This window comes from Magnolia sinica, chromosome 2 (genome assembly GCF_029962835.1).
Source record: "Magnolia sinica isolate HGM2019 chromosome 2, MsV1, whole genome shotgun sequence".
NCBI lineage: Eukaryota > Viridiplantae > Streptophyta > Magnoliopsida > Magnoliales > Magnoliaceae > Magnolia > Magnolia sinica.
Window position 1 is genome coordinate 73,232,640 of NC_080574.1, and position 27,865 is coordinate 73,260,504.

The window sequence follows — 27,865 nt, forward strand, 5'->3', positions numbered from 1 at the left end:
CATCCTTATTTATAGCATGACTAATGAACAACATCTCCACCATATGAGGTAAGTGTGTGGGATCCTTAGGATAGAGAAGTATGCCAACCTCAAGAAGTGTTCGTTTTTGTCTGTTAGTGTCATCTTCTTAGGTTTTATCGTGTCATTTGAGGACATGTCTAGCAAGGTATTCCATATCAGTAACGGTGACCGTAACAGTCACCACCATTACCGATACGGGTATCAACCATAACGGCCGATACGGGGGCGTAATGACCGTTACAACCCCCGTAACGGTTGAAAATTTTCTTTCACCCGAAAAATTTTGAAAAAATATCTAGAAAATCGAGAATAATATAAATATTTCAAATATGTATTCATTTTTTGTTTTGAACATGTTTATGGTAGTGTAACAATCCGCTCTTTGGTGAGAGTGTTGTATCGGGTTGTTTAGTGAATTGTTTAATATGATTATGTCTCTAATGTTTACACATCACAATCAAGCATTAGAACTACAAATCAAAAAAAGGCATAAATACTTCTTTTTCAATTTTTTGAAAAAAAAAAAAGGCCCTCGGAGATTCTATTTGTTCAAATCACTTCAATCCATAGTTTTAATCTTAAAAGCTATAGTAAGAGTGGTCGAAATTTGTTGTAAAATGATATAAGAGAGTTTTTGGAATGAGAAAAGTGAAAAAGAGGAGAAAATTCAATTTAAATAGAAGAAAAAAAAAAGTGACCGTTTTTCGACCGTTAAAATAGTAATGGTCGTTATGCCCAGTAACGGCCTTTACGGCCACCGTAACAGCTGATACGGTCTCAAAAAACTAACTGCCCCGTTTCACCCCTGTATCGTGTAACGGTCATGGCCGTTACGTATACGTATCGGCCTTTACGGGCGTATTGTAACAGATACGAAACACCTTGATGTCTACGGATCTCGAGAAGGTCAAGGCCATAGTCAGTTGGCATGAGCCGCGTAACATTTATGAGGTGCGTAGCTTTCATGGATTAGCTACCTTTTATAGGTGATTCCTTAGAGGATTTAGTTCTATCATGGCTCCCATTACCAAGTGCATAAAAAGGGGGTGTTCCAATGGACTAAAGTAGCCTTTAGGGCGTTCAAGGAGATTAAAGTCAAGATTATTAAAGCTCCTGTCATGCGACTTCTGGATTTTTCCAAGGCTTTTGAGGTTGCTTATGATGTGTCTAATGTAAGTATAGGTGGAGTGCTTAGTCAGGAAGGGCACCATGTCGCTTTCTTTAGCGAGAAGTTGAATGAAGCAAAATAAAAGTATTATACCTATAATAAGGAATTCTATGCAGTAATGCAATCTTTGCGCCAATGGCAACATTATTTATTAACGCAAGAGTTTGTCTTATTTTGACCATGAGGCTTTGCATTATCTAAACTTGCAAAAGAAGTTGAACCCGAGGCATGCCAAGTCGGTCCGATTTCTTCAAGAGTACACTTTTGTGTTAAAGCACTAGGGCATGGTTGAGAATAAACCTGCTGATGCGTTGAGTAGTAGGGTTACGTTACTCCAATCCATGAATGTCGAAGTCACTGGATTTGAACAATTAAAGAAAGATTATTTTAGTTGCCCAGATTTTGGAGAGGTGTACATATTGTTGTTAAATGGTCAGTGTAGGGGTAGTAGTGAACTTGTCTTGGTCAGTGAGTTTTTATTTAGAAGCGATAGTTTATGTATACCCCCTACGTCACTCGATGACTTTCTTATCTAGGAGCTTCATGTTAGAGGGATAACTAATCATTTTGGGTGTGACAAGACTATTGCCCTTGTAGAGGAGCATTTTTATTGGTCAAGTCTCAGGCGAGACATGGTTAACATTATAGAGCAACGTAGGACTTGTCATTTGGCAAAGCAGAGGAAGTAGAACACCGGTTTATATACTTCTTTGTTAGTCCCCCACGCCCCATGGGATGATATTAGCATGGATTTCGTGCTTGGGCTCCCCAAGACAATTAAAAAGCACGATTCCATTTTTGCAGTTGTGGATCATTTTTTAAAAATGGCACATTTCCTCCCATGTTCTAAAACATCTGATGCCACTAACGTAGCTAAGATATTCTTTGGGGAGGTATTTCGTCTGCATGTTTTGCCGAAGACTATTGTGTCAGATCGATATGTGCAGTTTATAAGTTTTTTGTGGAAAACTCTATGGCACATGATGGAACTAAGTTACAGTTCTCATCGATATACCATCCTCAGACTAAAGGTCCAACGGAAGTTATCAATCAAAGCTTAGGGAATCTGCTACGATGTCGGGAGGGAGACCATATTAGGACCTGGGATGCGGTTTTGCCCATAGCCGAGTTTACATATAACAATTTGATCAATAGGTCTACGGGAATGATTCCATTCAAGATAGGACTTCGGTACAAGCGCCTAGAACGCTTATAGATCTCATACCCATGTCTGTTTCACATAGGCCATCTGAGTCTATAGAAGCATTTGCACGACACATTCATGACTTGCATAGCGAGATCAAGAGGCGCATTAATGCTAGTAATCAACATTATAACATCTCTGTCAATTCACATCGTGGGTTCAAGGAGTTTCAAGTGGGTGACTCCGTCGTGGCCTGCATTAAACCCGAACAATTGCCACAGGAAACCGTGAGGAAATTGAATGCTCGCAGTGTAGGTCCCTATAAAATTTTGACAAAAGTGGGCCCTAATGCTTATGTGGCGAATCTTCCATCTGACATGGGAATTAACACAACATTCAACATGGAGGACCTTGTGCCTTCCGATAGATCCACTCCTCCATCTTCTAGTCTTCCTGCAGACCTTTCTCCTACCTTGGATGGTGTCCTTGATCTTGGGGACTTCCAACCCTATTGGAAAAAGCCTGAGGAGAAAAAAGTCTTCCTTTTGAAAAGGTGTTCTTCCTCTTCCTTTAGGGTTTGTGAGAAAACCCTTCATTCCAATTGAATTGTTGAAGGGTAGAAGCTTATTTGGTGTTAGATTCCTCCAGGGTGTCTTTCTTCCTCTTTCTCTTCTCCAACAAGGTACGCTCTTTCTTCACTTTTCTTCTTCTCCTTCCTTTACAAATCCTCAAAACCCAACCCATCCATCTCCTTTCTCTTTCCCCCTACCCATCCACACATGAACACGTACCCATCCACACATGAACACGTACGCACGCACTTGCGTCTGTACGGGCTGCCACATGCCCCCCACCCCCCCCACCCCCCGTACTTTTCCTTCCTAGAGTCCCCTCCAAACCCTGCCTATAACGAAGCCCTAATCCCTAATTCCCAAAATCCTCAAAGCTCAATCTCTAAACCCCAAAACCCCTAACGAAAACGCAATTTTTTTAAAAGGTAAACCCATTCCCCAAATCTGATTTTATTGGTGTCATTGTCTTCTAACGTAGATGTTGCACTACCCACGCTAGATTGGAAGTCCCTACTTCCAAGTGGGGACACTCTTGTAATACTTTATATCTTCGTGCACCGCGTATGTGATGGCCTAGGCCTTTTGCATTGCTAATTTAAATTTTCTGAATTTATTATGTGGATGTGTTTGATTTTATATGTTGAATGCTAAAATTGATGCGTATTATGTGGATGTGTTTGATTTTATCCTAGGTTAGTTTCACTCATCCTACATCAAAAGACCCCCTAAGCAAACAAATATGTTCATGTTACTCACAAACACATTACTCCTAAAACAACCTTTTTTTTAAAAATTTCTTATAAGCCTTGATTCATTCTCATCAATGTGCAGCGAGATTGTGGGCTATTCATGATGAAGTACGTTGACTTCTTACGTAGCGATCTAAGTTTGGATTTTCAACTGGTAAGTTTCAAATATACATGTGGATATGCTTATCATGTATGTGCCTATTTATGCATCTAACTATGTTAATTTGTAAGTTAACCTACTGGAAGAAATTCCAAATTTTAAATAGACCCTCACCTTCGATTGTCTCCAACAATGTGAGGAGGAGGAATGAAAAATGAAGTGGAGAGGAAATGAGAAAGAAGTAAGAGAAGAAACAAAGTAAGAAGAGGGGGAGGAAAAATAAATGGGCATCAGATTCTATGTTTATAGATTCATTCGATTATGGTATTTTAAAAGTTTGTTATGAATGTGTGTATATTTGAATGGGCATTCTTTATGTACGGATATTGTGTGGTGAATGGTCATTCTTTATAATAATAATAATAATAATAATAATAAAGTAAAATGAATGGGCTTTTGAATGTATTATAGGGATGTAATTAAATAGGCAAAAGAAGCAAATGACAACGATTCCTATTTTGTGTTGAAAGTGATCATGGTTTTGTACAGATCGCGATCGCAGCTTTGTATAGACAGCGTGGTTTTATCCGATAGTGATCACGACTTCGTACAGAGCGCAGACAACGGTTGTAGCTTTGTATAGACCGTGATCGCGGTTTCGATGGACAACTCCTGCAATCTAAAGATGTTTTGAAGTTTTCATTTATTAGTCCCTTTTTTTTTGTGTTTTGTAAATCTTACCTTTCCTATGACATTAATTCTCTTGGTAACTAGGGAATGTTTTAAATTTCCCAAGTCCTTGAGTTAATGTACGAAAGTTCTATTGTGTTTGTCAAATGAGAAAGGCAATAGGAATGTAAAGCATTCTAGATTTGAGAATGAATGAAAACATTTGTTAACGGTGTGCCACAACAGTGGTGCTGCTCGTGCCTGACCATGGCCATTGGCATGGTCCTTGCCCCAAACACTGATTGCGCTGCCCACACATTCAGATAGGGCAATCCCTACTGCCTGTTTGAACCTGGTAAGAGTGGTCTTTAAGGGTAATAAAGCTGATGCGAGAGAGGGTCCTTGTTGCCCTTCACACCGATTGTGCGCTCAATCAGTTAGGGCAATCCCTTCATGCTAAGAGAGGAACTTTGCTGCCCTTCACGCTGATTGTGCAGCTAGCTTAGTCAGATAGACAATCCCTTCTGCTGGCCATAGGTAACATCTCCCTTGATGACGGGAGCAACCCCCCCATTCCAACCTGCAAAAAGTGGTCTTTGAGGGAAATAAAGCTTACACGAGATATATCTGGGTTTAATGTGCAGAACCCAATAGCTTGCTTAGAGTGCTTCTCAGATTGGTAAAGTACCCTCCTAGCAAATTTGTTTTTTTCCATTGGAATGTAATTAAGGGCTTCTGGTATGTCATGGCCTAGGATGTAACAAAAATCTAGATATCAATAAATCTCCTTATTTGCTTCAAGTATTCCTTCATACATGCATCAAGGAATGCCCGGTGAATGATCTGTGAACACCTTATGCCTTATCCCCAAACTCGCAATCGTGGTCTGTATGAAGCTGCGATCGCGGTCTGTAAACTGAAAATGGATGGCTGAAAAGGAATTGGCAAAGTATTTCCAAGGGCCTCTAAAATTATGGCCTATCTGAACGGTAGACCAGCACGATGTAAGGGTCAGATCATCCATATGGTCAAACCCATCTGATAGACATACAGGTCTTACACCAGCATTAGACGCTGTGATATACATGTGGGCTATCAAACCTCAAACGAAATCACCGATCTTAAAGATTCAGTGTGCTACGCTTAAAATTCAACAATGGTGAATCAATCTATCATCGATTCATCAGGCGTACCCCAGAATCTAACCAATGGTTGATTAGATCATCTTTAACCGCCCAACCAGTGACCTACAAAATAGAATGATAAAGTAGAATCATATCATCCAAACTTGCGAACCATGGTCCGTCAATGGTGGGACCCACCTAAATCAAAGGTTCAGATTGGGGTCCAAAGTGGCACATGTCTCCACACAGAAATGCCTAGTGAATGATTTTCGAATGTCTTATGCCTTATCCCCAAACTCGCGACCACGAGCAGGACAAAATTGTGATCACGGTCTGTACGAAGCCGCAATCAGGGTCTGTATCGGATGCATTCTTTTGGGAAATGTATATATAGCATGTGATGAAGGCATAAGGCTTTCACAGATCATTCACTGAGTAATTCTAGATGTGTACATGAAAGGAATACTTAAAGCAAATGAGGAGTATTATTGATATCTGACCTCTTGTTACATCCCAGGCCATGACATACCACAAGCCCTTAATTACATTCCAATTTAAATTGCAAATTTGTTGGGATGGTCCTTTACCAATTTGAGATGCACTGTAAGCAAGCTATCAGGTTCCACACATTAAACCCAAATATCACAGTTAACACTCTCTCACATCAGCTTTATTACCCTCAAAGACCACTCTCAGCATGTTTGACCCAAAGAGAACTAATAAATAATCTTAGGAATTAATATTTTGCAACGTCTAGTGGGACACACCAAGGGATCAATTGGAATGGGGACGCCCGCCCATTGAATCCTTACTGGTCTTTGTTGCAATGGTTAAATGCCAACCAACCTGTTCATAAGTTTAGAACTCGAATTTATCATGATTAAATGCAATGGTTATCAACCAACCAATCCACAACGATTAAATGCCAAACAACCTATTCATAAGGTTTTGAACTGACGACAATAACAACTACGTATAGACTGCGATCATGCTTTCCTAGGAACCGGGATCATGGTTTTGTACAGACCACAATCACGGCTTTGTTGAATGGTCACTCACCAAGCATTACTGGATGCATTCTTTTGGGAAATGTACATTTGAATGGGCTTGCTAGATTTGTATGTATAGTGTGTGATGAATGGTCACTTTTTGAGTGATAAGGCATAGGGCTTTCAGTGATCATTGATCGAGCATTACTGGATGCTTAAAGCAATTGAGGAGTTTTATGGATATCTAAATTCTTGTTACGTCCTAGGCCATGACATCCAACACCCTTAAGTGCATTCCAAGGCCCAAGACGTAAGAGAGATGTGCAAATATTAAACTCCAACGGAAGAGGCTTAGGATGGAGCAGTAAGGTAGAAGACCTTCACAAAATGCTTGTTGCAGGTGAGAGAGGCACAAGTTGCTTTGTCTGAAGGTAAAAAAAAACCTCCACAAAATGGAGCAGCGTGTAGGCACGAGTTTGAATCCTACTTTGAGCGTCACTCCTGAGGTTGAATCCTACATTGAGTTAAATTGTAATTCTTCTTCGAATTTCGGGACTTCTGCCACAACATCAACCTCAGCCAGATTGCACCCCATTGCAGAAGGAACTTGCACCAAAAGCTTTTGTAAACTGGAATGCTTTATATCGCCATGGCTTTTCTCCTTTTATAAACTCATAATGAGAGTAAATGGGAGGAATAGAAGTAGATAGAAGAAAATGGGGTTACTGGTGGGTTTGGTAGCTTGTAAACGCGAGTAAATGGAGGAGAATTTCAAAGTAAATGCACTAATAATGACAAACACTTTCATAATCCAACAAAATCTTATAATGAATGGTACAAAGAGGACTAACAAATGGTACAAATTTCTAATGAATGGTTCAAATTTCTAACGAATTGCAGTCTTAAAGAGGACTTTCCTAATAAATGTTCCCAATCCAACAAAATTTCTAATAATTGGAACAAAATTGTTAGTGACTAAACAATATTCGTTTTCCTATAGGATGGAGAACTTGCACCTTTGTTGATTATGTCCTGTTTCCTTGCATCTTCCGCATCTAACGGTTGGCGTATCTTCTCCCTATGAAAAAATTCTAGTATTCTCCAGTCTTCCGGTGGACATTCTTTGTTGCAAGGGTTTAATTTTGGCACAGGTCTCTCTTAATTCGTCCGATTTCCCATTGGCTCTTATCAAGCACTAGGTAAACCGATTTATGGTAGATGCTTCATTAATTTTTCATCTTCCAGTAAGGAGAACAGAAGGCATAAGGGTTAATATCTTACCTACAAGCTGCATGTACATTCATACAAGCAAGGGCATCAAATTGAACTCACGACATGTACATGTCATTTCACTTAGCCTATCTGTGTTATTAAACTCCCCTTGTAGACGTAGTACTCATCTAGGGTAATTGTATTACATTGTGTTGCATGATTCGGGTAAAAGCTCGTTCAGTTTATCCTCCCCGCTCATGGAGCCAATTGTCCTTGGAAAGTTGAAGCACATTCTCTTCTTGTGTGGAGTATTTGGTGAATGTTAAATCTCACTATTTCCACTAGCCCGATGACTGGGAATTCTCTTGCTTGTTTCAACAATGCGTTAACACTCTGTAGACACCCCACCCCAGATTGATAAGCTGATTGAGTTTGAACGAATGGATGGACAACCGAACCCTAACCCTAGAAGCCTAAACCATAGGAACCCCAATCCTAAACCCTAAACTCAGCCCATTCAACCCAGTCAACCCGGTCAACCTAACCCTAAACCCTAGGAACCCAAAAAACCCAGAGCCTTGAGTCAACTCACCCGGTCAGCCTACCCAACCCCGTAACCTAGTCAACTCACCTAGTTAAGCCCAAAATTAAGCCCGAACCCAAGCCCAATTGGAGAAATGGTCGAAACTTCAAAGCAACAACCCTCATAACAAAGCCTCTGCACGCTTGAAGGATGTTGCCTACCAAAGCAAGGAATCCATGTGAGGACAACTGCCACTGGCCATGTGTTACTCTCCCTCTTAGGGCCAGCGTCCTTCAAGCATGTGGAACTCACCTTTTTCGAACCTCAAGTGTGCGATCGAAGTGCATTTACTCTGATACCCATCTCCTTACCCAAAATTACCTTTTTCCCACCTCATCCAACCCATGAGATGATGCCGTGTGGCAATCTCCAATCTCAGCCCTTCTGCCACTTTTTGCCATTACTATCACCAGGGTTACCAAAAAACCGGGTTGTGAGACTATAAATAGCCCCATTCCCCTTCTCATTTAAGACACCAAGCATCAGGGAGCATCCCTTCTCATTTTAGATAGCACACCCATCAAGAAACCATCCTTCCACTAAGGAGAGTGACAGTGAGAGAGCCCAACCCTAGTCTAGCCTAGCCTAGCCAGAGTCCAAGCATCCATAGCTACCTAAGTTCAAATCTAAGCCACTCAATCTAGCCTTGCGACACTACCGTTCAGGCCTATATCAGTTTCATCAAATTAGTGCATCAGCATCATGCAACATTCATTCCCCTCACAACCCCCTTGCTCCTCACATACATTAGCAACATAGTGCATTTTTCATTGTTTTCTCACACCTGACTGGCGGGCATTTGCTTTGCGGCTTACCGATATAATCGGATCATGCCCATCAGAAATCTTACTAGTTAGCCATCATTTTAGCAAACACGTTCCATTCCATCGTTTTCTCATATTTGACTGGCGGGCGTATGCTCTGAGACTTGCCGATATAATCGCAATAGGTCCACTAGAAACCTTAGCCAGTTGGCCATCATTTTATCATAAGCATACATATAGCATCAAGCATCCCATACACATATACTTTGTGCCTCACACTTGATCGTTTCGAACATATGCTTTGCGGCTTGCCGTGTAGTCAGATCCTGCCCATCAGAAATTCGGGTCGATCAATCACTAGTATCATTACATCGCATTACATTTTTTGTAGGCGAGAACTACCCTTTTTCTTCATAAATTAGTCAGATCTTGTGAAGTAAAGACCGTACATCCGTATGGACAGAGTGGGTGCCTAACACCTTCCCTCTCTATAACAGCAGTCCCTTTCTTGAAATCTCTAGAACGTAAACTCACAAGTCGAGGGTTAACGATCTTTGGGTCCTCAATCTTAAGCGTTTCTACGGGGTCTAACTGACTGTAGAATCGTAACAATTGGTTAGTGGCAACTCTAGTCAAATATAACACCCTTTTACTCCATCATAAAAGCCATTGATCGAGGCAACCAAGTGGAAAGAAGAGAGTAGATCTCTTGTATCCTCGGGGAATCCACCCTCCAGTGTCCACACTCTCGACTATATTCATTTTAATCATATTGTACCTTCTACTTGGGAAAAAGGAAGATGTTCATCTTTTGTCACCTATTCTAGTAAGCCATTCATGTGCAAGGGGATTAGCCAATTTCGAAGATTGTATGTGCTCCACAAATCTAGCTCACCTACATGACTTACCAGCAGGCCAATAATACTTCTCCAACATCTTGTCCTTTATTGCCGCAATCATGTTCTAGTAAATCGTGTTTTAGCAGTAGTCATGGGTTACACATGGGAAGGCGACTAGAACTTTGTTCATCAATCCTTTTTTACAATCTGATATATAACAAGATCTTGCATGACTCCTAATGCAACTTGTAAACTGCTAAGGAACCAGTAACAACTATTATTGTTCTCAAATTCCCCAATCCCATATGTTGTGATTATCTGGGAAGATGTGATTATCTCCATACGATGTTGTAGCCACGAAGAAAGCACCCTTGCACTTGCCCTTTAAGTGTGTCCTGTCAATAGCTAGAACCCTTAACGATGAATTCTGAAAGCTTCTGACACACTATCCGAGAGCTACAAATATCTCTCAAACTTGTTCGTCTAGTCACTTACAAGCATGACTAGCTCATGAAAATAGGCTAGGGGCTCGGCATATGAGTCTTTCATTAGATCACATTACTTGTTTTATTGCAATCTCCTCACCTATCCATGTTTTCTCATAGCTGACATCAACTGCATATTTTGTAAACATTTCATGCATAATCTCAGCTGACCTACATACTAGATGCGACTTGAGATGGCTAACAGCATACTCACTGCTTATCTTATTGGTTGCTTAGTGATGAGCTCTCCCTCTCCTTAGAAGTTGCTTGGCGATGAGCATTGTTTGAAGTATCCCCGATATTATCCATGTCTCTAGCTTGACGATATTGATAACACTAGTAGTGATACCGATAACACTGGTAGCATAAGAAATTCCTAGTATCACTAAGTATCACCAATGTATCGCTAATATTTTCGACTATGTAAATTCCAAGTGTTGCTTGTATTGACAATGTATTGATATCACCAATGTATCACTAATATTTTCAACTGTGTAAATTCCAGGTGTCGCTTGCTTCGCCAATGTATTGCCATTATTTGGATAATATTGGCAATGTATTGATATCACAAAAATTGTTTATTAAAAAAATTTCATTTCAATTTTTTATTTTTTTTATGGATGGACGGTTGTTTGCAGTATTCAATTTGTCATCAATAATATTGATAATATGGCGATATTATCGTTATTGCAACATGGGCAATTTTGAGACTATAATCTTTCATTTCCTTTCCAGTTGTCGACAATTTCTTGGCGAAATATCATGCGTTGTCGATCTTTTCAAGTATTGATGGATGTTTGGATGGAAGGTTGGATGGTTGGATGGTTGGATGGATAGATGAGATAGATGAGATGGTTGGACTAATTTCTTATGACAGCACATTATGTACACAATTGTTTTTTTTGCAATTTTTTTATTCCTAAATATGTAAATATGTGTATTTTAGCATCTCCTAAAGTTTCACTTAAAAATTCCATTGTTTTCCCCACGTTTCCCCAATGTTTCCCTTAATTTCCGGTTATCAGCGATATTATCAGCAATATCAATATTGTTTTCGTACCCTTGGCCATCGAAACTTGTAGCAATACCGATATTTTGAACACTAGAGATGAGTTGTCCCCTCATAAGATGCTCGGTGATAATGAGCTCTCCTTAGAAGAGAAGCTACATGTGTGTTCAGACTTGCATGTCTTTATTTTGAAAACTATAGTGTCGTCCACTCTCGCAACGTGGACCCTCCAACCACAATTTTCAACATGAAACTTGATCATGTATCTGTAGTAGCATGAATACAAGACCTTGTATTGGAAATGGTTTCGCATTGCATACTTGCTTAGAATATTCTTTAGCCGGCTCTTGTCCTTGAACATTTGTGCGACGACTATTTCATTAGTGTCGTTACCACATCTAGATATCCTAAAAGATCCACATTGATGTATGCAACATCATTTAAACTTGCACATTGTTCACTAGTCAGCAAGTTAGAAAGCAAGCTAAATGATGGCAGAGAGATCCTGACCACGAGATCTAGTGGAGTATGTCCCAATGGAGACATTGATGAGTCAGATATCCGCACAATCTTGACAAGTCGGGAAGCTAGAAAAAAGTTACATGATGGCGCACGGATCTCAACCAATGGAGCATGTCTCAGTGGAGAGGTTAATGAGGCCGAGGATATTTGCACAATCTTGACTGATCGATAAGAAAGCACGCTAGATGATGGCACACATATCTCGACCGATGAAGCATGTCTCGATGGAGAGGTTGATGAACCAAAGATATCTACACATTGTTGATTGGTTGAGAGGCTAAAAAGTAAGAAAAAAGATGGGGCAAAGATCACAACTGGCGAGACAGCGTAGACAAATCCCAACCCCAGATCAATATCCACTGTTGGGGCCTACTCATTCAACCCTAAGAATATGGGTTTCAGGGAAGTGATAGGTTCAAGGGCACTGTTGAACAAGCTCAATATGGCGATGCATTCTGTTAGGACTATGCAGCTAGTAGGAGGGTGTGCTCCTCTCTTGGACAACATCTATCCCCCTCACTTTCTCTATGTAGAATGTTATAGGAAGTTGTGGACGCTCTTCACTGACTTAGAAGTAACACATCTTCATCGTCTATGATATCGGTTGGAGGGAGTGACCTGCGATTCATGCAAGTGTAATTTATCTTGATTCTAATATCATATTCCTCCAGTATTGTCTTTTTAATCTTGTGCATTTTTTATACAAGCTCTTAGTATGAAATTACATTGCTCACAACCAGTGTTTAAATTATCGGCGATATTATCGAATTATCGCCGATAATTTCGATATCGCTAGAGTTGCGACACCGAAACTCCCTTTTTTCGTTTCTCTTCTAATATCACCGATTTTTCGGCGATTTTATCGATTTTTTGCGAAAAGTCCAGTTATCACTCAGTGTTCACAATATCGGCCGATATATTGGCCGATAATGTCGGTATCGCAGTCCAACGATACGAAACACGTCGGAAGAAATATTCCGAAAAAATTGGAAAGAGAGAGAGAGAGAGAGAGAGAGAGAGGGAAACTTTCAATAGGGTGGATTTCCGCACCTGTAGAATAGATTACCCTAATTGGAAGCTGTATTTGGTGGGCCATTTGAATCGAAGCTCACCATTCGTAGGTTACCGTAAAGAAAATCTTGATTCCCTTTTCTTCTTTCTTCTATTAGATTGTTAACGGAATTGATTTAGGAAGAAAATGAGAAAAAAAATAAAAAAAATCCAGAGAAATCCGGAGATTTGGGAAAGAATCCAGGGTTTCAGGGTCTCTCGGATGAAAAATGGGTTTGGAGCCCCTTTTTATCGAGCGCGGATGTGCTATTGACGGGTTGAGTAGCGAACTCGCTACTGAAGTGACGTCACCAAGTTCTGTGGGTCCCACCATGATGTATGTTCTGTATCCACACCGTCCATCCATTTTGAGAGACCATTTTAGGTCATGAGCCAAAGAATGATTCAGATCCAAATCTCTAGTGGACCCCACCACAGAAAAAGTGGAGAGAGTGACGCTCACCATTAAAATTTTCTAATGGCCATAAAAGTTTTCAATGAAGCTGATATTTGTGTTTTATCTTATTTAATGTTTGTATTAACTTATGAACAGATTAGATCTCAAATAAACATTACGGTGGACCTTAGGAAGGTTTCAATGGTGGGTGTAACTCACGCCACTGTTTTCCGTGGTGGGGTCCATTATAGTTTTGGATCGGCCTAATTCTTTTGATCATGCCTTAAAATGTTCTCTCCAAATGGATGGACGGTGTGGATACAACACATACATCATGATAGGATCCACATAACTTGGTGACATCACTTTAGTAGCGAGTCTCGCTACTCAACCTGTCATATAGCTAATCCGCGTCCTTTTTCATCGGGCACGGCTACATGAGGCACATATGGATCTTTTCACACGTGTAGTGAGCCTCCAATCTAAACTGTTCATGTGATGTGGCATCCCATGAAACTCCCAGGAACCAAATTTTACCCTGATCTAAAACTCTGGTGGGCCATAACAAAGAATGATGCAAATCAAGGGAGAAAATTGTTTTCTTTTATAATGGCCCACTGAAGTCTTAGATGAAAGCAAAAGTTGAACCATAGAAGTTTCATGGAGTGCTACATCACTTAGACCGTTCAGATTTTGGACTCACATCACATTTGATGAGTTCTCAGAAAGTTCTCAGGTAACTCTACTGCTGGGAAAATCTGCGTTGGCGCGGATCAGGAGCCTAGAGATGGATGGTCTGTCAGGGCTCTGTAAGGCCCACCATGATATATTTGTTTTATCTACACCGTCCATCCATTTTGATATGTTATTCTAGGGAATGAGCCCAAAATGTAGCCAGATATGAGGCTCAAGTGGTCCACACCACAGGAAGTTGTGGTGAGAATGATATCCACCGTTGAAGCTTTCCTGGGGCCCATCATGATGTTTATTTTCCATCCAATTAGATCATAAGGTCTAATAGACCTGGATGAAGGGAAAACATAAATATTTGCTTGCTCCAAAACTTATGTAGCCCCTGTAATTTTTTAAATGGTTGTCATTCAATGATCACTTTTTCATGTGGTGTGGTCCACCTAAGATTTGGATTCATTTCATTTTTTGGCCCATACCATAAAATGATTTCTCAAAATGAGTTAACGGTGTAGATACCAAATCATTTTAGCTTATTATCCAAAAAATAAGTACATCCAATTATCAAGTGGACCATACCAAAGGAAAAAGTGGTGATTGACAATTAATGGGCCACGAAAGTTCTGGATCAATCATATATTTGTTTTTTTCTTTGAGTTCATTTACTTTTACGTGTCTTAATTAATGTATGCAAGCTGCATTTGTAATATATAAACTCATTTTTGTTGCTATTAAAGTGATTTTTTATGGCATCGCATGCTTTTTGGGTCCCATTAAATGAAAACTTATTATGTAATGTATTCTTTTCGCAATTTTTTATTCCTAAATATGTAAATATGTGTATTTAGCCATGTCTTGAAGTTTCACTAAAAAATTCCATCATTTTCCCCAAGTTTCCCCCCTTTTCCCTGCATTTCCGGTTATCAGCGATATTATCGGCGATAACGATATTATATCTTTATCTCTAGCCAGCGAAACTTGTAGCGATACCGACAACTCAAACAATGCTCACAACGACACATTTTAAGGCCCATCCTTGTATGAGAATCTCTCTTTTCAAATACCCACTACCCATCATAAAATGATAAGATAGATTTTAGAGCTATAAATTGCAAATATGGACATACCTGCAAAAAAAAAAAAAAAAAGGGTGTATTTATGCATTAAAAAAATCAGGTTCTATTATTGTACTACATGGCACCGAAATTTATAAAATAAAATTAAAAACAAAAAAAAAATAAAAAAAAATAGAGTAGCAAAAAGGAAAAAATTTACTAATCCCGATCGCGGTTTCATACAAACCGCGATTGCAACTTCATACGGACCACAATCGCGGATTTTTACTTTGCCCTTTCATACTAACCTAAAGCTTAAACCCTCAACCCCTTAAAACTCATAGGAGACGCTGCTTCTCAGTTGATATGAATGTGTCCTGATTAGTGTTTATTCTCGATTGAAGGTTTAGGGTTTACGTTGTTTTTTTTTTTTTTTCAATATTCATCTAAATCTTCAAATCTACAACATCGTATCAAAAGAAATCTTTCTTACTTGAGAGTTTGCTGAGAGTAGTCATAAAAGAAGGAAGGGTATCATGGAGAGTATGAGCCAGAGAGTAGCGATAAAACAAGGAGAGTTTGCTGAAGAGTGGGTGCCTGGGTGGTCATAAAAGAAGAAGAGTATCATTGATAGTAGCTGGAGAGTATTTTCCAAGAGAGCTTGCAGTAGTTTGGTGGAGAGAGTAGAAAGAAGAGGAGCGAGAGAGTAGAAGGAAGGAGAGCGTTGGGGCAGATGTGTTTTTCTACACTTGCAGACGCTTTTTCCCTCCCTAAAAGCAAGGTAATGTCTTGATGTAGGGGTATTTTTATATATATGTACACCAAGGTATTCCGTATCGGTATCGGTGGGCGTAACGGTGCCCACCGTTACTTATATGAATACAGGGGTGTAACGGCGATACAGGGGCATAACGGCCCATAACAGTGCAATTTGTGTTTTTTGCCAAAAAAAAAAAAGAAAAAATATGGATTAAATCCGGAATATTCTAAGCATTCCAAATATGCATTCATTCATAAATTGTAACATGTTTATGGTGGTGTAACGGTCCACTCTTTGGTGAGAAGTTGTATCGGACTGTCATATGAATTTATGAACCAGACAACTTGGATTTGACTGCAAAACTCATGCATTTAATTTTCTAACTATCTACTGTCAATGATAGATATATTAGAATGAATGTAATATAAAAATATCTTACATGTGTAGGTGTTTGCAAATATTTTTCAGAATTTATTCTATATTAAGTTATTAACAATTTAACATACATGTGGGTGTGACTGTGATTCCTGTCCTGTGACCTGTCATCCTCAAGTCAAGAATATTAAAAAAATAATAATAATAAAATAAAAATTAGTAGTGTTTGATATACTCCCCTGCAACTTGATTAAGGATTACTTGATTGGTTGTCAGGGGAGCTATTTTAAATACAAGTTCGCCAGTGTCAAGTGTGTACTTGGCTGCTTGCAATAATACTAGTTTGTCTGCTGCAAATCCTTACCTTAATACAAATATATACTTACAATTACCGTAATAAAATTCACAAGTCACCACCAAAATGAAAATCTGTTTTTTTGTGGTTGCTCGACCTCCACATCATCATCATCGTCATCATCATGCTCAGGCTGTCCAATAGGTGGAGGTGCTGCATATCCATAATATCTAGTGCTAGAAGGAAATACTAGATCAACGAAACCAGAGGATGACTGATTCTGACTAGGCAATGACTCCGACCCCGAGTAAGGATACCACCAGTGCCCGTCGAATAGCCATACTGGTGCCCGTACTCAGGCTGTTGAGAATCTTGAGATTGAGAGTGTCTGTGATGAGTAACTTGGATTTGGATCTGGATATCTATAATCATATGGATATGGATCGGGAGGACTACTCCAACATGAATGTGATGGAACAGGCTCAGTATAATTATAATCATAATCCAATTGGCCATAAGAATATCCATCATAATAACCAGGACCATGAGCCTACTAATGTTCCGGACCCGGTGCACCACTAGGACCTACCCTCTTCCTACTGGTTGTATCGGGACTCAACACACTCATAAGTCTGACCTCGTGTACAACCTTGTCGATATTCACCGGCATCGCGATCTATAGACGGTTGTATGGTGTGCTGAGCAACACCAGAAGTACCGGCACCGGGGGCAGGGGCGTCATCATCACCATCATCCGACACGGTCACACTACCACTACTCGTACTCTTTTGTTGATCTTGAGTCGTACTTGGCATAAAAGTTGCCCTTCTTTCTGGGTTCAACACAGCTACATGACTCTCTTGTTGCGCTGTGCGTATTAGTGGGTCATCAATTTCCAATTCTTCACTATCCTCTTCAATTTGCTTTTCTCTTGTTTCCAACCAAGGTAGAAGCGGGTCATCCTCATCATAAATATTGTCCAAGTTTATTAGACAGTAGTCTGTCATCGGCGGCTGTAATGCTCCTATGATGTCGTCGCATTCTTAGCTTCACATTGTAGTGCATGAAGACAAGTCTATCCAATGTCCTAGTCTACAATTTATTCATATTCTTTGAATGAATAAGCACAAAACAACTCCAATTCCTTTTACAGCTAGAAGAAGATGTCGTCCAGCTCAAAACTTTTATTGCAATTTTTTTGAGAGTCTTCATACTCTCTCCGAAATTCATCCACCATTCAGTCGGTTGCAACCTAGATACTGCATGCTGTGCAAAAGCATCCCCAAAGCTACCTAAGCCATTTCCAAATGTATCTAATTCATTCAACGCTTTTATTTGCATATCCAAGTCAGGCTCAAATCTCTTTATCACATTCTTTAGCCCGACATGAACTTCATTATCCGCAACAAATGATTGGGCATATCTGTACCTAGGATTTAGGTAGTAACCTGTTGCATGAAGCTCGTGGAGTTGTCTTGTCCATCTCTTGTCGATCATCCTCCAATAAGACTCCCAGCTTCTACAATCACGTTGAATTGCCAACTTTGCATTATCCATGGCATCGTATAGGAAGCCCATGGTAGGTGCTTCATTGTTTTCAACAAGACGGAGTACCCTCAGTAGTGGCTCTATCACCTTTAGGATCGAATTTGCCATCTTCCATATTTATTGTCCCGTATGGTGTTCGCAACTTCAACCGACGTCCCTTTTATCTTCTGCCCATGTTTTGTGTTGAGCCAATCTCGGGAAGTGAACATCTCACTCAACTCTCCCCTATGCTAGTATAAACTCTCTAATGCTATAAAGTTGGTTGCGAATCTAGTCGCTGCAGGCCTCAACAACTCTCGTCCTTTCGTGAACTTCCTCATTATTGCGACTACTTGATTATTGTTGTAAATAAACGTCGTCACTTCTCTCGCCCTTTTGACTATTACTTGATTATTGTTGTAAATAAACGTCGTCACTTCTCTCGCCCTTTTGACTATTTCCTTAACATTCTTCTTCTTCCAAATATCTTCCAATATAATATCAATACAATGGGCAGCACATGGTGACCAAAAAAGATGTGGTCTCTTTTTCATCAACTTATGTCCTGCAAGCTTATATGATGCATCATTATCTGTCACAATCTGCACTACATTCTCCTCACCAATCTCATCAACAACTTTATCCATTAGTCCAGTAATATAATTAGAATCTTTTGTTACGTCTGAGGCATCAATTGACTTGTGGTATATAGTTCCTAAGTGGTAGTACACCATGAAGTTGATCATGTTGCGTCTAGTTGGGCCAGTCCAACCGTCACACATGATCATGCATCATCTGGCCTTCCATACAGGCTTAAAGGTAGCCACGTATGCTTTCACATCCGCATACTCTGCATCTGTCCATTTCCCCCTAATATCCATTGTCGTGGGAGCTTTACTTCCTTCACCTGCTTCTGCTGCTGCATCAATTACCACCTTCCAATATAGAGAACTGGCTACGTTAGGAGGTATGTTGGCATGTATAAATAACTTTGCTGCTGCCCGACCTAGCTTCTCAACGGAAGTTCTATTCCACATTTGTTTTATCTTCTTTTGTTTAATTGGTTTTTTCCTAAACAGGATTAGATCAATAGAGGGTCTCTTAGGCTCATTTACTTCATTGAGGGTCTCCTAGGCTCATTTACTTCTTCATCCAAATGTATAGGGGCATCACGTGAAGATGTCTCTCGTCGGCTCCCAAACATACGTCATAACCCACCAAACCTAACCCCACCCCCCTCCTGTATCACATATTGATCCACTCGCGCCAAACATGCGGCGACGTTCTTCCTCTTCACAAGCTAAACGCAAGCTCTCTCTCCTATTTATAGTTAATTCCTGATCTGAATCTTCGTCAGAATCAATAATATCTTCATCATGAACGCCCATATATTCATGACCAAACACCTCATGTCGAGCCATATCCAAAATCTCATTTTTCTTCTTTTGTCGAGTAGCACGTTTACCCTTCGACTCATCCAAACTGGCTTGCATTAAAATCATTATCTCTTTCGGTACTCTAATACATCCCGCAACTTGACCATTTCAATGTGCCAAATGTTATTTGAGGCATGTAATTCCACCAATTACTAGTCTATCACAAAAGTTGCAATTCATTTGGTGCCTACTACCACCAATCCTCTGACAATGTTGTCATCCAATATCCTCACTTGTTGGCCAGACCTATACATTTTCTTGGGTAGATACTAGATATAGATTAGATATGACCTATGTCTATGTCTACTCGCTATTCTAAATTATATATAGTTTTCAGAATCTAATCAATAAAGATGATTTTATGTTCTAAACCCTAAGAAGCTCCAAAACCAGTCTAATATGAGAAAATATAAACATAAAGTCACTAATTCAAAAATATGAAAAAAAATATAAAATCACAACAATAATATGTAAAATGGAGACTAATATGCTCTACTAGGATTAACACATCATATTCTACAATTAAAACAATAACACATTAAATAAAAAATGATTTTTCGAATTTTAAAAAAAAAAAAAGGCCAAAAATAGTACATAAATAGAAAAAATTATAAAAAAATATAAAATCACAACAACAATCTATAAAAATGGCATTAATATGTTCAACTATGATTAACACATCATATGCTACCATAAAAACAGAAACACATTAAAAAAAAAAAATGATTTTTCGAATTTAAAAAAAAAAGCCGAAAATAGTGCGTAAATAGAAAAAAATTATAAAAAAAATATAAAATCACAATAATAATCTGTAAAATGGACATTAATATGTTCTACTATGATTAACACATCATATTCTACCATTAAAACAGCAACACATTAAATAAAAAATGATTTTTCAAATTTAAAAAAAAAGGGACGAAAATAGTGCGTAAATAGAAAAAAATATATAAAATCACAATAATAATCTTTAAAATGGACATTAATATGTTCTACTATGAGTAACACATCATATTCTACCATTAAAACAGCAACACATTAAATTAAAAAATGATTTTTTGAATTAAAAAAATTTTAAAAAAAGGCCGAAAAAAGTGAGTAAATAGAAAAAATTTATAAAAAAAATATAAAATCACAATAATAATCTATAAAATAGACATTAATATGTTCTACTATGATTAACATATCATATTCTACCATTAAAACAGCAACACATTAAATAAAAAATGAATTTTCGAATTTTAAAAAAAGGGGCCGAAAATAGTGCGTAAATAGAAAAAAATATAAAATCACAACAATAATCTGTAAAATGGACATTAATATGTTCTACTATGATTAACACATCATATTCTACCATTAAAATAGCAACACATTGAATAAAAATTGATTTTTCGAATTTAAAAACAAAAAAGGGCTGAAAATAATGCGTAAATAGAAAAAAATTTAAAAACATATATATATAATCACAACAACAATCTGTAAAATGGACATTAATATGTTCAACTATAATTAACAAGTCATATTCTACCATTAAAACAGCAACACATTGAATAAAAATTGATTTTTCGAATTTTTAAGAAAAGGGCCGAAAATAGTGCGTAAATAGAAAGAAATTATAAAAAAAATATAAAATCACAACAACAATCTGTTAAATGGACATTAGTATCTTCTATTATGATTAACATATCATATTCTACCATTAAAACAGCAACACATTGAATAAAAAGTATAAATACTTATTTTTGAGGAATTTCTGAAAAATGGCCCACGAAGCTTCGAATCAAGAATATCCTTAATATAAGTTGTTTTTATCTATAATTTCAAGCTAACAGTGGTCGAAAATTGCAAAATCAGGGCCGTTGTATGACCGTTACGCCTTGACCGTTACTGGGCAGTAACAGCCGTTACGGGGCCGTTACGCCTACAAAATCAAGGGGTGCCCCGTTACGGGGCCGTTACGACCTCGTATCATGTTACAGGGCCGTTACCGTTACATATCGGCCGATACGTAACCGATATTGAATTCCTTGACGTACACACACACGTGGCACACACACATGGCATACATACATATGCCATGTGGCATGTCAAATCATCGATTTGAACTGTTCATTTGTTTATACTATTAGTGATAAGTTATGGTGTAAAAATCATGTCGATCAGATTATACTAACATCCGGCCAATAGCAAGAAAAATGGACACATAATATTGAATGGAGAAAGAAAATAGTTCCTATCATAATCTTGAAATGTTTATTCAATAGATTTAACCTTGAACTGCTTATGATTCCAAAGAAGAACTTTGATTTGATGATGCTAACCATCCCATCTATGGTCATGTAAAAAGTGAATGGCTGTTAAAGATGGCCCACATTGAATGGGTTCGTCTAATCCATCGGCATGGTTTTTTTTTTTTTCACCATGGCTTGGCCCTATTGGTATGAATTAATGGACCAGAAAGATGAATGGCCACGTCCCTCAATGACCAGCTCCCCCTTTCGCAATCAGGGCTAGTTGGGCTAGCGAGAAAATGATTCACCCAGCTCTTCCTTCTCAAATGTTTGCTTCTCCTATCAAAACCCAATGGCTTTTCGAGTGAATTCAGCATGGTTTTGTTACAAGATGATCAACACTGGTACTGTTAGATGAACTTCTTTCTAAGCCTTATACAAAACAACCATGATCAAATTGAGGGTTTAGAACCTGACCTGAGAAGGGCCTTGATGCTTATCTGGATGCCACTTCAATGCAGATGCATGGAAACTGCATGGAGTAAAACAAATTCATGAAATCAAAATGAAGCAAGTTACTATGCACAAAACATCAATATAGATGGAAAGTAAGCTGTGCTAGAGTTGAACAAAACAGGAGGAATGACTGTGATTTAGGGTATGAATTCATAATACACAAAGGTCGTGGAATATCAGTAGTCAAGAATAACATACGCGCTTTTGACATCTTCCGTCTTTAAAGGACCAGTGGGAGGCAACCCAAGCATAGTTCTATCAGAATACGACCCAATAACACCTTGATCATCATCATTTGTTTCGCTTGTTTCCCACACTCTTCTCCTATCACTTGTCCAGTTTGAATCATATCTCCACTCAAATCCAGGTATAGAATTCTGGAAATGAGAATCTTCCCATGACTTAAATGACCATGTACAGCATCTGCCTCCAAATGTTGCTTGAAAGATCGTCTCAGGGTGTCCATCATAGTCATCGGAGAAGTTCTCATATCTATGTCGACCTGAAGATGCAAGAGACATTGCTAAATTCATTTGAGATCACTATGGCTCACTAATATATGAAGAAATGATCATTTGAGAATTTTAGGGACGTTGCCATGGTATTTTCAGTAACTAGCATAATATCATAGGGAAAGCCTCGGAGGTCATTGTAACATCTATGTAACTTGGACATGAACATGTGTTGATGTTGGACATAGTGGATTTTAGTCAGATTTGCCTACATCCGTACAAGTATCTTTACCATTATATTGTAATCATTTATATGTTTTTAAAAAAAAAATATCCCATATAAAATAATAGTGATAACAACAACAATAATAACAATAAACCTGAAATGAAAATCCCAAAATGAGAAGATAATAATAAATTAAACATAAGAAAAAATTAGACTTTTATATGAGCTGTGTATAGGAGTGTCATACATGTGGACATTGGCACATGCAGACAAGTTCCAGTTTCAACGAAGTGTGTCCATGTTACAGTCTGATGTTTGATAACAACATTATGTAGATGGCGATCTTCAGTTTCCTATTGAAAGCTGAGAACTAACAAGGATGAAACAGGGAATTCATATATGAACTTTGTAGTACTGCAAAAATCACAAAAGCAGGTAAAGGCTACCAATCAGCTGAGATTGAGCCGAGCCAAGGTCAGTCCGAGCCTGGCCTATAAAAATTTTCAGCCCAAAATTTTGGCACGGCCCTGACCCTTTGGCCTGAAGTTTAAGCCAAAGATCGAGTCATGGTAAATGTAAACAGGCAAGATTTAGGCTCAGGCCAGGTCTCAAATAGAAAGTGTTGTAAAATTGAGCCTGGGCATGGGCCATTTAATTTTCAGACACAAAACTCAAGCCCAAGATGGGAGAGCCTCCTAAAAAATTGAACCCAAGTCCAGCCTGTGGTGGGCATTTCAAGACAGACTGATTGGCCTGCCCGACCCATTGACAGCCCAAAAATGAGGTTTGGAGGAGAGCTGTATATATAGCATACCAACTTGTATTTTGCAAAAGGGGAATGGTGGCAAGGACCCAGGAGTATGATATCTGGTCATAATGCTAAAAAACCAAATTCCAACATCACTGTTAATATGTAAATGCTCCTCCATGGTGCATACAATTTACATATAATATGAAAACCTTGTAACTGGTTTTGAGGCTATATTTAAGTATGCATGGCTGTTGAACACGGGCAACCATTCAAGCTCAATTTTGGCAAACATCATGTTGTTTTCTAGAACCATAAACAGTTAACAAAAAAAAAAAAACACCTTGAACCAACAGAAAGCCTCAAATATCTTGAGGTCCAGGCAGTGTTCGAGTTGTCGGTATCGCTACAAGTTCAGCTGGCAGGAGATAAATATATAACATCGTTATCGCTGATAATATCGCCGATAACCGGAAATGCAGGGAAAAAGGGAGAAACATGGAAAAAAAAATGGTGGAATTTTTCAGTAAAACTTCAAGACATGCCTAAATACACATATATACATATTCAGGAATGAAAAAATTGCAAAAAGAATGCATTAAATAATAAGTTTCCATTTAATGGGGGCCAAAAGGAATGCGTTGTCGTAAGAAATCACTCAAATAGTAACCAAAATGAGTTTATATAATACAAATGCAAACTTACAATAATTAAGACATGCAAAAGTAAATGAATTCGAAAAAATACACATTTCTGGCCATACATCATCCCCACATAGAATGACGAGGTAGCTCGTAATCATTGTCCAGATCATGTGGCAGTTGAGAGTGGTACTGTTGCCCAACATGTTGGCAGTAATGTTCTCAGGTCATCCTCTGCTCGTACCAATTGAGGAACTCTCTTATGTACCTCTGATAGTCGTCCTCCCTGAATTATATGAGTACACCTAGACGTGGGTATTGCGTGACATACATCGTCGACATTTGCTGAGTAGGGTGTTGAGGGAACAGATCAAGTCCAACCCCGACTCCTTGATAGTATTGTTATCAATCATACAGGCACCCCGAATATCCTCCTGTCAAATGGTCATGACTCGAAGAACTTTCGGTTGACTGTACCCACGGGTAGATGAGTGTGACTGAATGTCAGAGCTGTCATGGTCATAAGGTGAGACGGAGGTAGAGCTCCCCTGATCTGAATTTATGTCTATAGATGACAAGCTGTGTGTGAGAGCATCGGCCGCGGCATGTCCGTCTTTCTTCTTCCAACGACGCTGGAACATATATGTGGGCTCTGATGCTCTCACCCTGAATAGTGGATGAGATCCATGGTCCTCGTCCTGAGTAGCATGGTCAAAGCTCTGCTCCTCAGTGAACTGGCCAACGGATTGTTGGCTCTGACCCGTCATGTACCCCACACCACTGCCACCCCTACTAGTACCACCTATACTAGTGTCGATGCCTCTATCCCCTCCCTCATTACTGTCGTCGTCGTCATCGTCGTCCCCACGACCAGTGTCGAGTGGGGGTTGAGTCTCATCATCATCACTTACTACGACTTGATGATAGGGTGGAGGCTGTGAAGATGCTTCCTCACCCTCATCGGAAAGTGTCGAACTCATCACAAAAGGATCAAAGGAGTCTGTATCTGCCTTCTGTTGGCATACTACCTGATCGACATCGATACCAAGAGACATTGCTCCCTCGACTACCTGTGGAGCAGGGCCTCCCCCCACATCATCTAAATCAGCTAATTTAAGCCACTCATAAAGTAGGTCCTCATCATCGTCACTTATCTGTGCCATGGTACCTATAAACAATAGGTCGAGCGAGTCTAGATTTTCCTCCACGTCTTGGTCTACCCGCAACTGCCTCTCTCAATTTCATATTGTAGTGGCAATAAACGAGCTTCTGCAACTTCTCATATACTAGCATGTTCCTCTTGCTAGTGTGTATGAGTGACCATGTGCTCCAATTCCTCTCGCAAGGTGAAGAGGATACAATCTGTGCAAGAACACAGACTGTCAATAATTGCAATGCGGGCGTGTCAACTCCGTACATCGCCCACCACTCACCTGTATATCCATGAGGAGCTTGTTTCAGTTTGAAGTTTAAACGAAAAATGCAATTTCCAAATTATGTTACCATACTCACACGGCAACATCGTTTATGTTGATGCTTTTGCTAGTACGGATGAGAACGTACCCCTAGCATCTCTAAACCGCAACAACTGTAAACACAGATTCACAGGTCATTATTCTTAACCACCCATGTTTCTAGAGGCTATAAGGAAGAAATTTTATTTTATCAATTACCATTGGCAAGATATGCTTAAATTGCATTACCTGGTTACCGAATTTTGCTTGCGAGGTCGATTCTGGGAACAATCGTTCGAACACCTCGTGGACGGCCATCGTCAAATCATTATTCTCATGGAGCCGGCGTTTATGAAGGAATTTGGGATTCAGGGAGTATGCTGAAACCCAAATATTAGTTACTCAGTTGCATTAACATGCAAACAGAAGTGATGCTTAAAGTGCAAGTGCAAGTGATAAAAAAATATAGGTAAACGTAACAAACTTACCAGCTTGGTGGAGTGAATGCTCAAGAGTCCTGGTCCATCGTTCATTGATGATATTAATCACCCATTGATACGAACTGAGGATTGCAGTCATTATCCACTCTCTCATAATTCTCACAAGCTCATACATAGACCCCATCGAAAGCCACATCTCATTATCTACGGCTCGTAGGACCTTGTAGATCGGATGCAAGATAGAAACGACGGTGTGAACACTATCCCAGAAGGAATCGGAAAGTACCATCTTCGAAACGTTCGTTGCACCATCAATTTTCTTCTGATTCCACTACAAGTCTCTCTTAGATCTGAATAAATTCTTGAGACCGACGCGGTGCCTGTATAAGCTATCGAGTGCAATGAAGTTCGTGGCAAACCGTGTCGCGCTTAGTGTAACGATGTCCCCTCCATAACACTTACGCATTGCAACCAACAACCATGAGTGATTGTATATAAAGTTTGTCACTCTCCTTGCATCCTAGATGGTCCTCCTGATAGAATCCCTCTGCCCTATCCCCTTGAGCATTAAATCAATGCAATGTGCCGCACATGGAGTCCAACAGAGATTGTACCTCATCAATTTCTTTCTCGCCTTAACAAATGCACTGTCATTGTCCGTCACAACTTGGACAACATTCTGGGACCCAACATCTTTAATCACTCCTTTTAGGAGGTCATATATGTATTTGTGATCTTTTATGTTGGCTGATGCATTAATGGATTTGAGGAAAACGGGCTACCCTCTATAGTACACCATGAAATTGATAATGGACAATTTCGTAGGTCCTGTCCACCCATCACACATGATCGCCACCCCGTACTGCTTCCAGTTCAGCTTGAGTCCACGTACCCTAGCCTGTATCTCCTCGTACTCCCAATCGAGGTAGACACCAAGAATCTCCTGTTGTGTCAGAGGCTTCACGCCAGGCCCAGCACACTGCACCTCCTCAATCATATTTTTGAAGTGAGGACTGGCTACTGCATTTGCTGGTACATGGCTCGTTGTGAACCACTTAGATATAGTGCCCTCCACTTTCTCCCAAAGCCCCCTGTTCTAAATATTTTTTAATCTCTTTTGATTTACACCTGCAATGGTGCATCTGTGACACGAGCACTTTGCATGCACTGTATGCCATGCCCACCAGAACCACTACTACCCATGTTGCCTCCCTTAAACCGTCTGCTACTCCCACCAGCCTCATGTCGGGACGTCCCAAACGACGACTTACTCTCATCAAACCGTCTTTTTTGCTCCCCCTCCCACTCTGATGCCCGAGACTCACGAATCACTTGTCTGAACTCTCTTATCTCGAGTCGTAACACAGTCACCGAGATATGCGATCCCCTCCTTGTCGTCGTCATCTTGCTCGTCGATAACACCTAGGCCCCGGCCAGTGCCTCGTAGCTCCTCCCTCAGATCTTTCTTCCAATCCTTGTGCTGCAACTTGTGTGACTTCGCTTTAGCCAACACTCTTCTCATCTCCTCTCTCACCGGCTTTGTCACACTTTGACAGTCTTTCACATTCTTGTATCCCCCTGCCAAATGTTCTTTTAGCCTAGACACTCTCCCCCACTCCGTA

The 27,865-nt window shown here is 39.5% G+C and overlaps 1 protein-coding gene across 1 annotated transcript in view; it reads right to left on the reverse strand.

Moving 5' to 3' along the window:
• LOC131237194 (uncharacterized) overlaps positions 1-27,865 on the reverse strand; it is an 82,994-nt gene that overhangs the window by 20,584 nt on the left and 34,545 nt on the right. Inside the window, exons 5-7 of the mRNA XM_058234863.1 lie at positions 22,481-22,784; positions 22,244-22,298; positions 6,915-7,197 (exon numbers count right to left, since the gene is read on the reverse strand). Coding sequence (XP_058090846.1) covers positions 7,051-7,197; positions 22,244-22,298; positions 22,481-22,784 — 506 coding nt within the window. The 3' untranslated portion in view covers positions 6,915-7,050. The remainder of the gene's footprint in view (positions 1-6,914; positions 7,198-22,243; positions 22,299-22,480; positions 22,785-27,865) is intronic.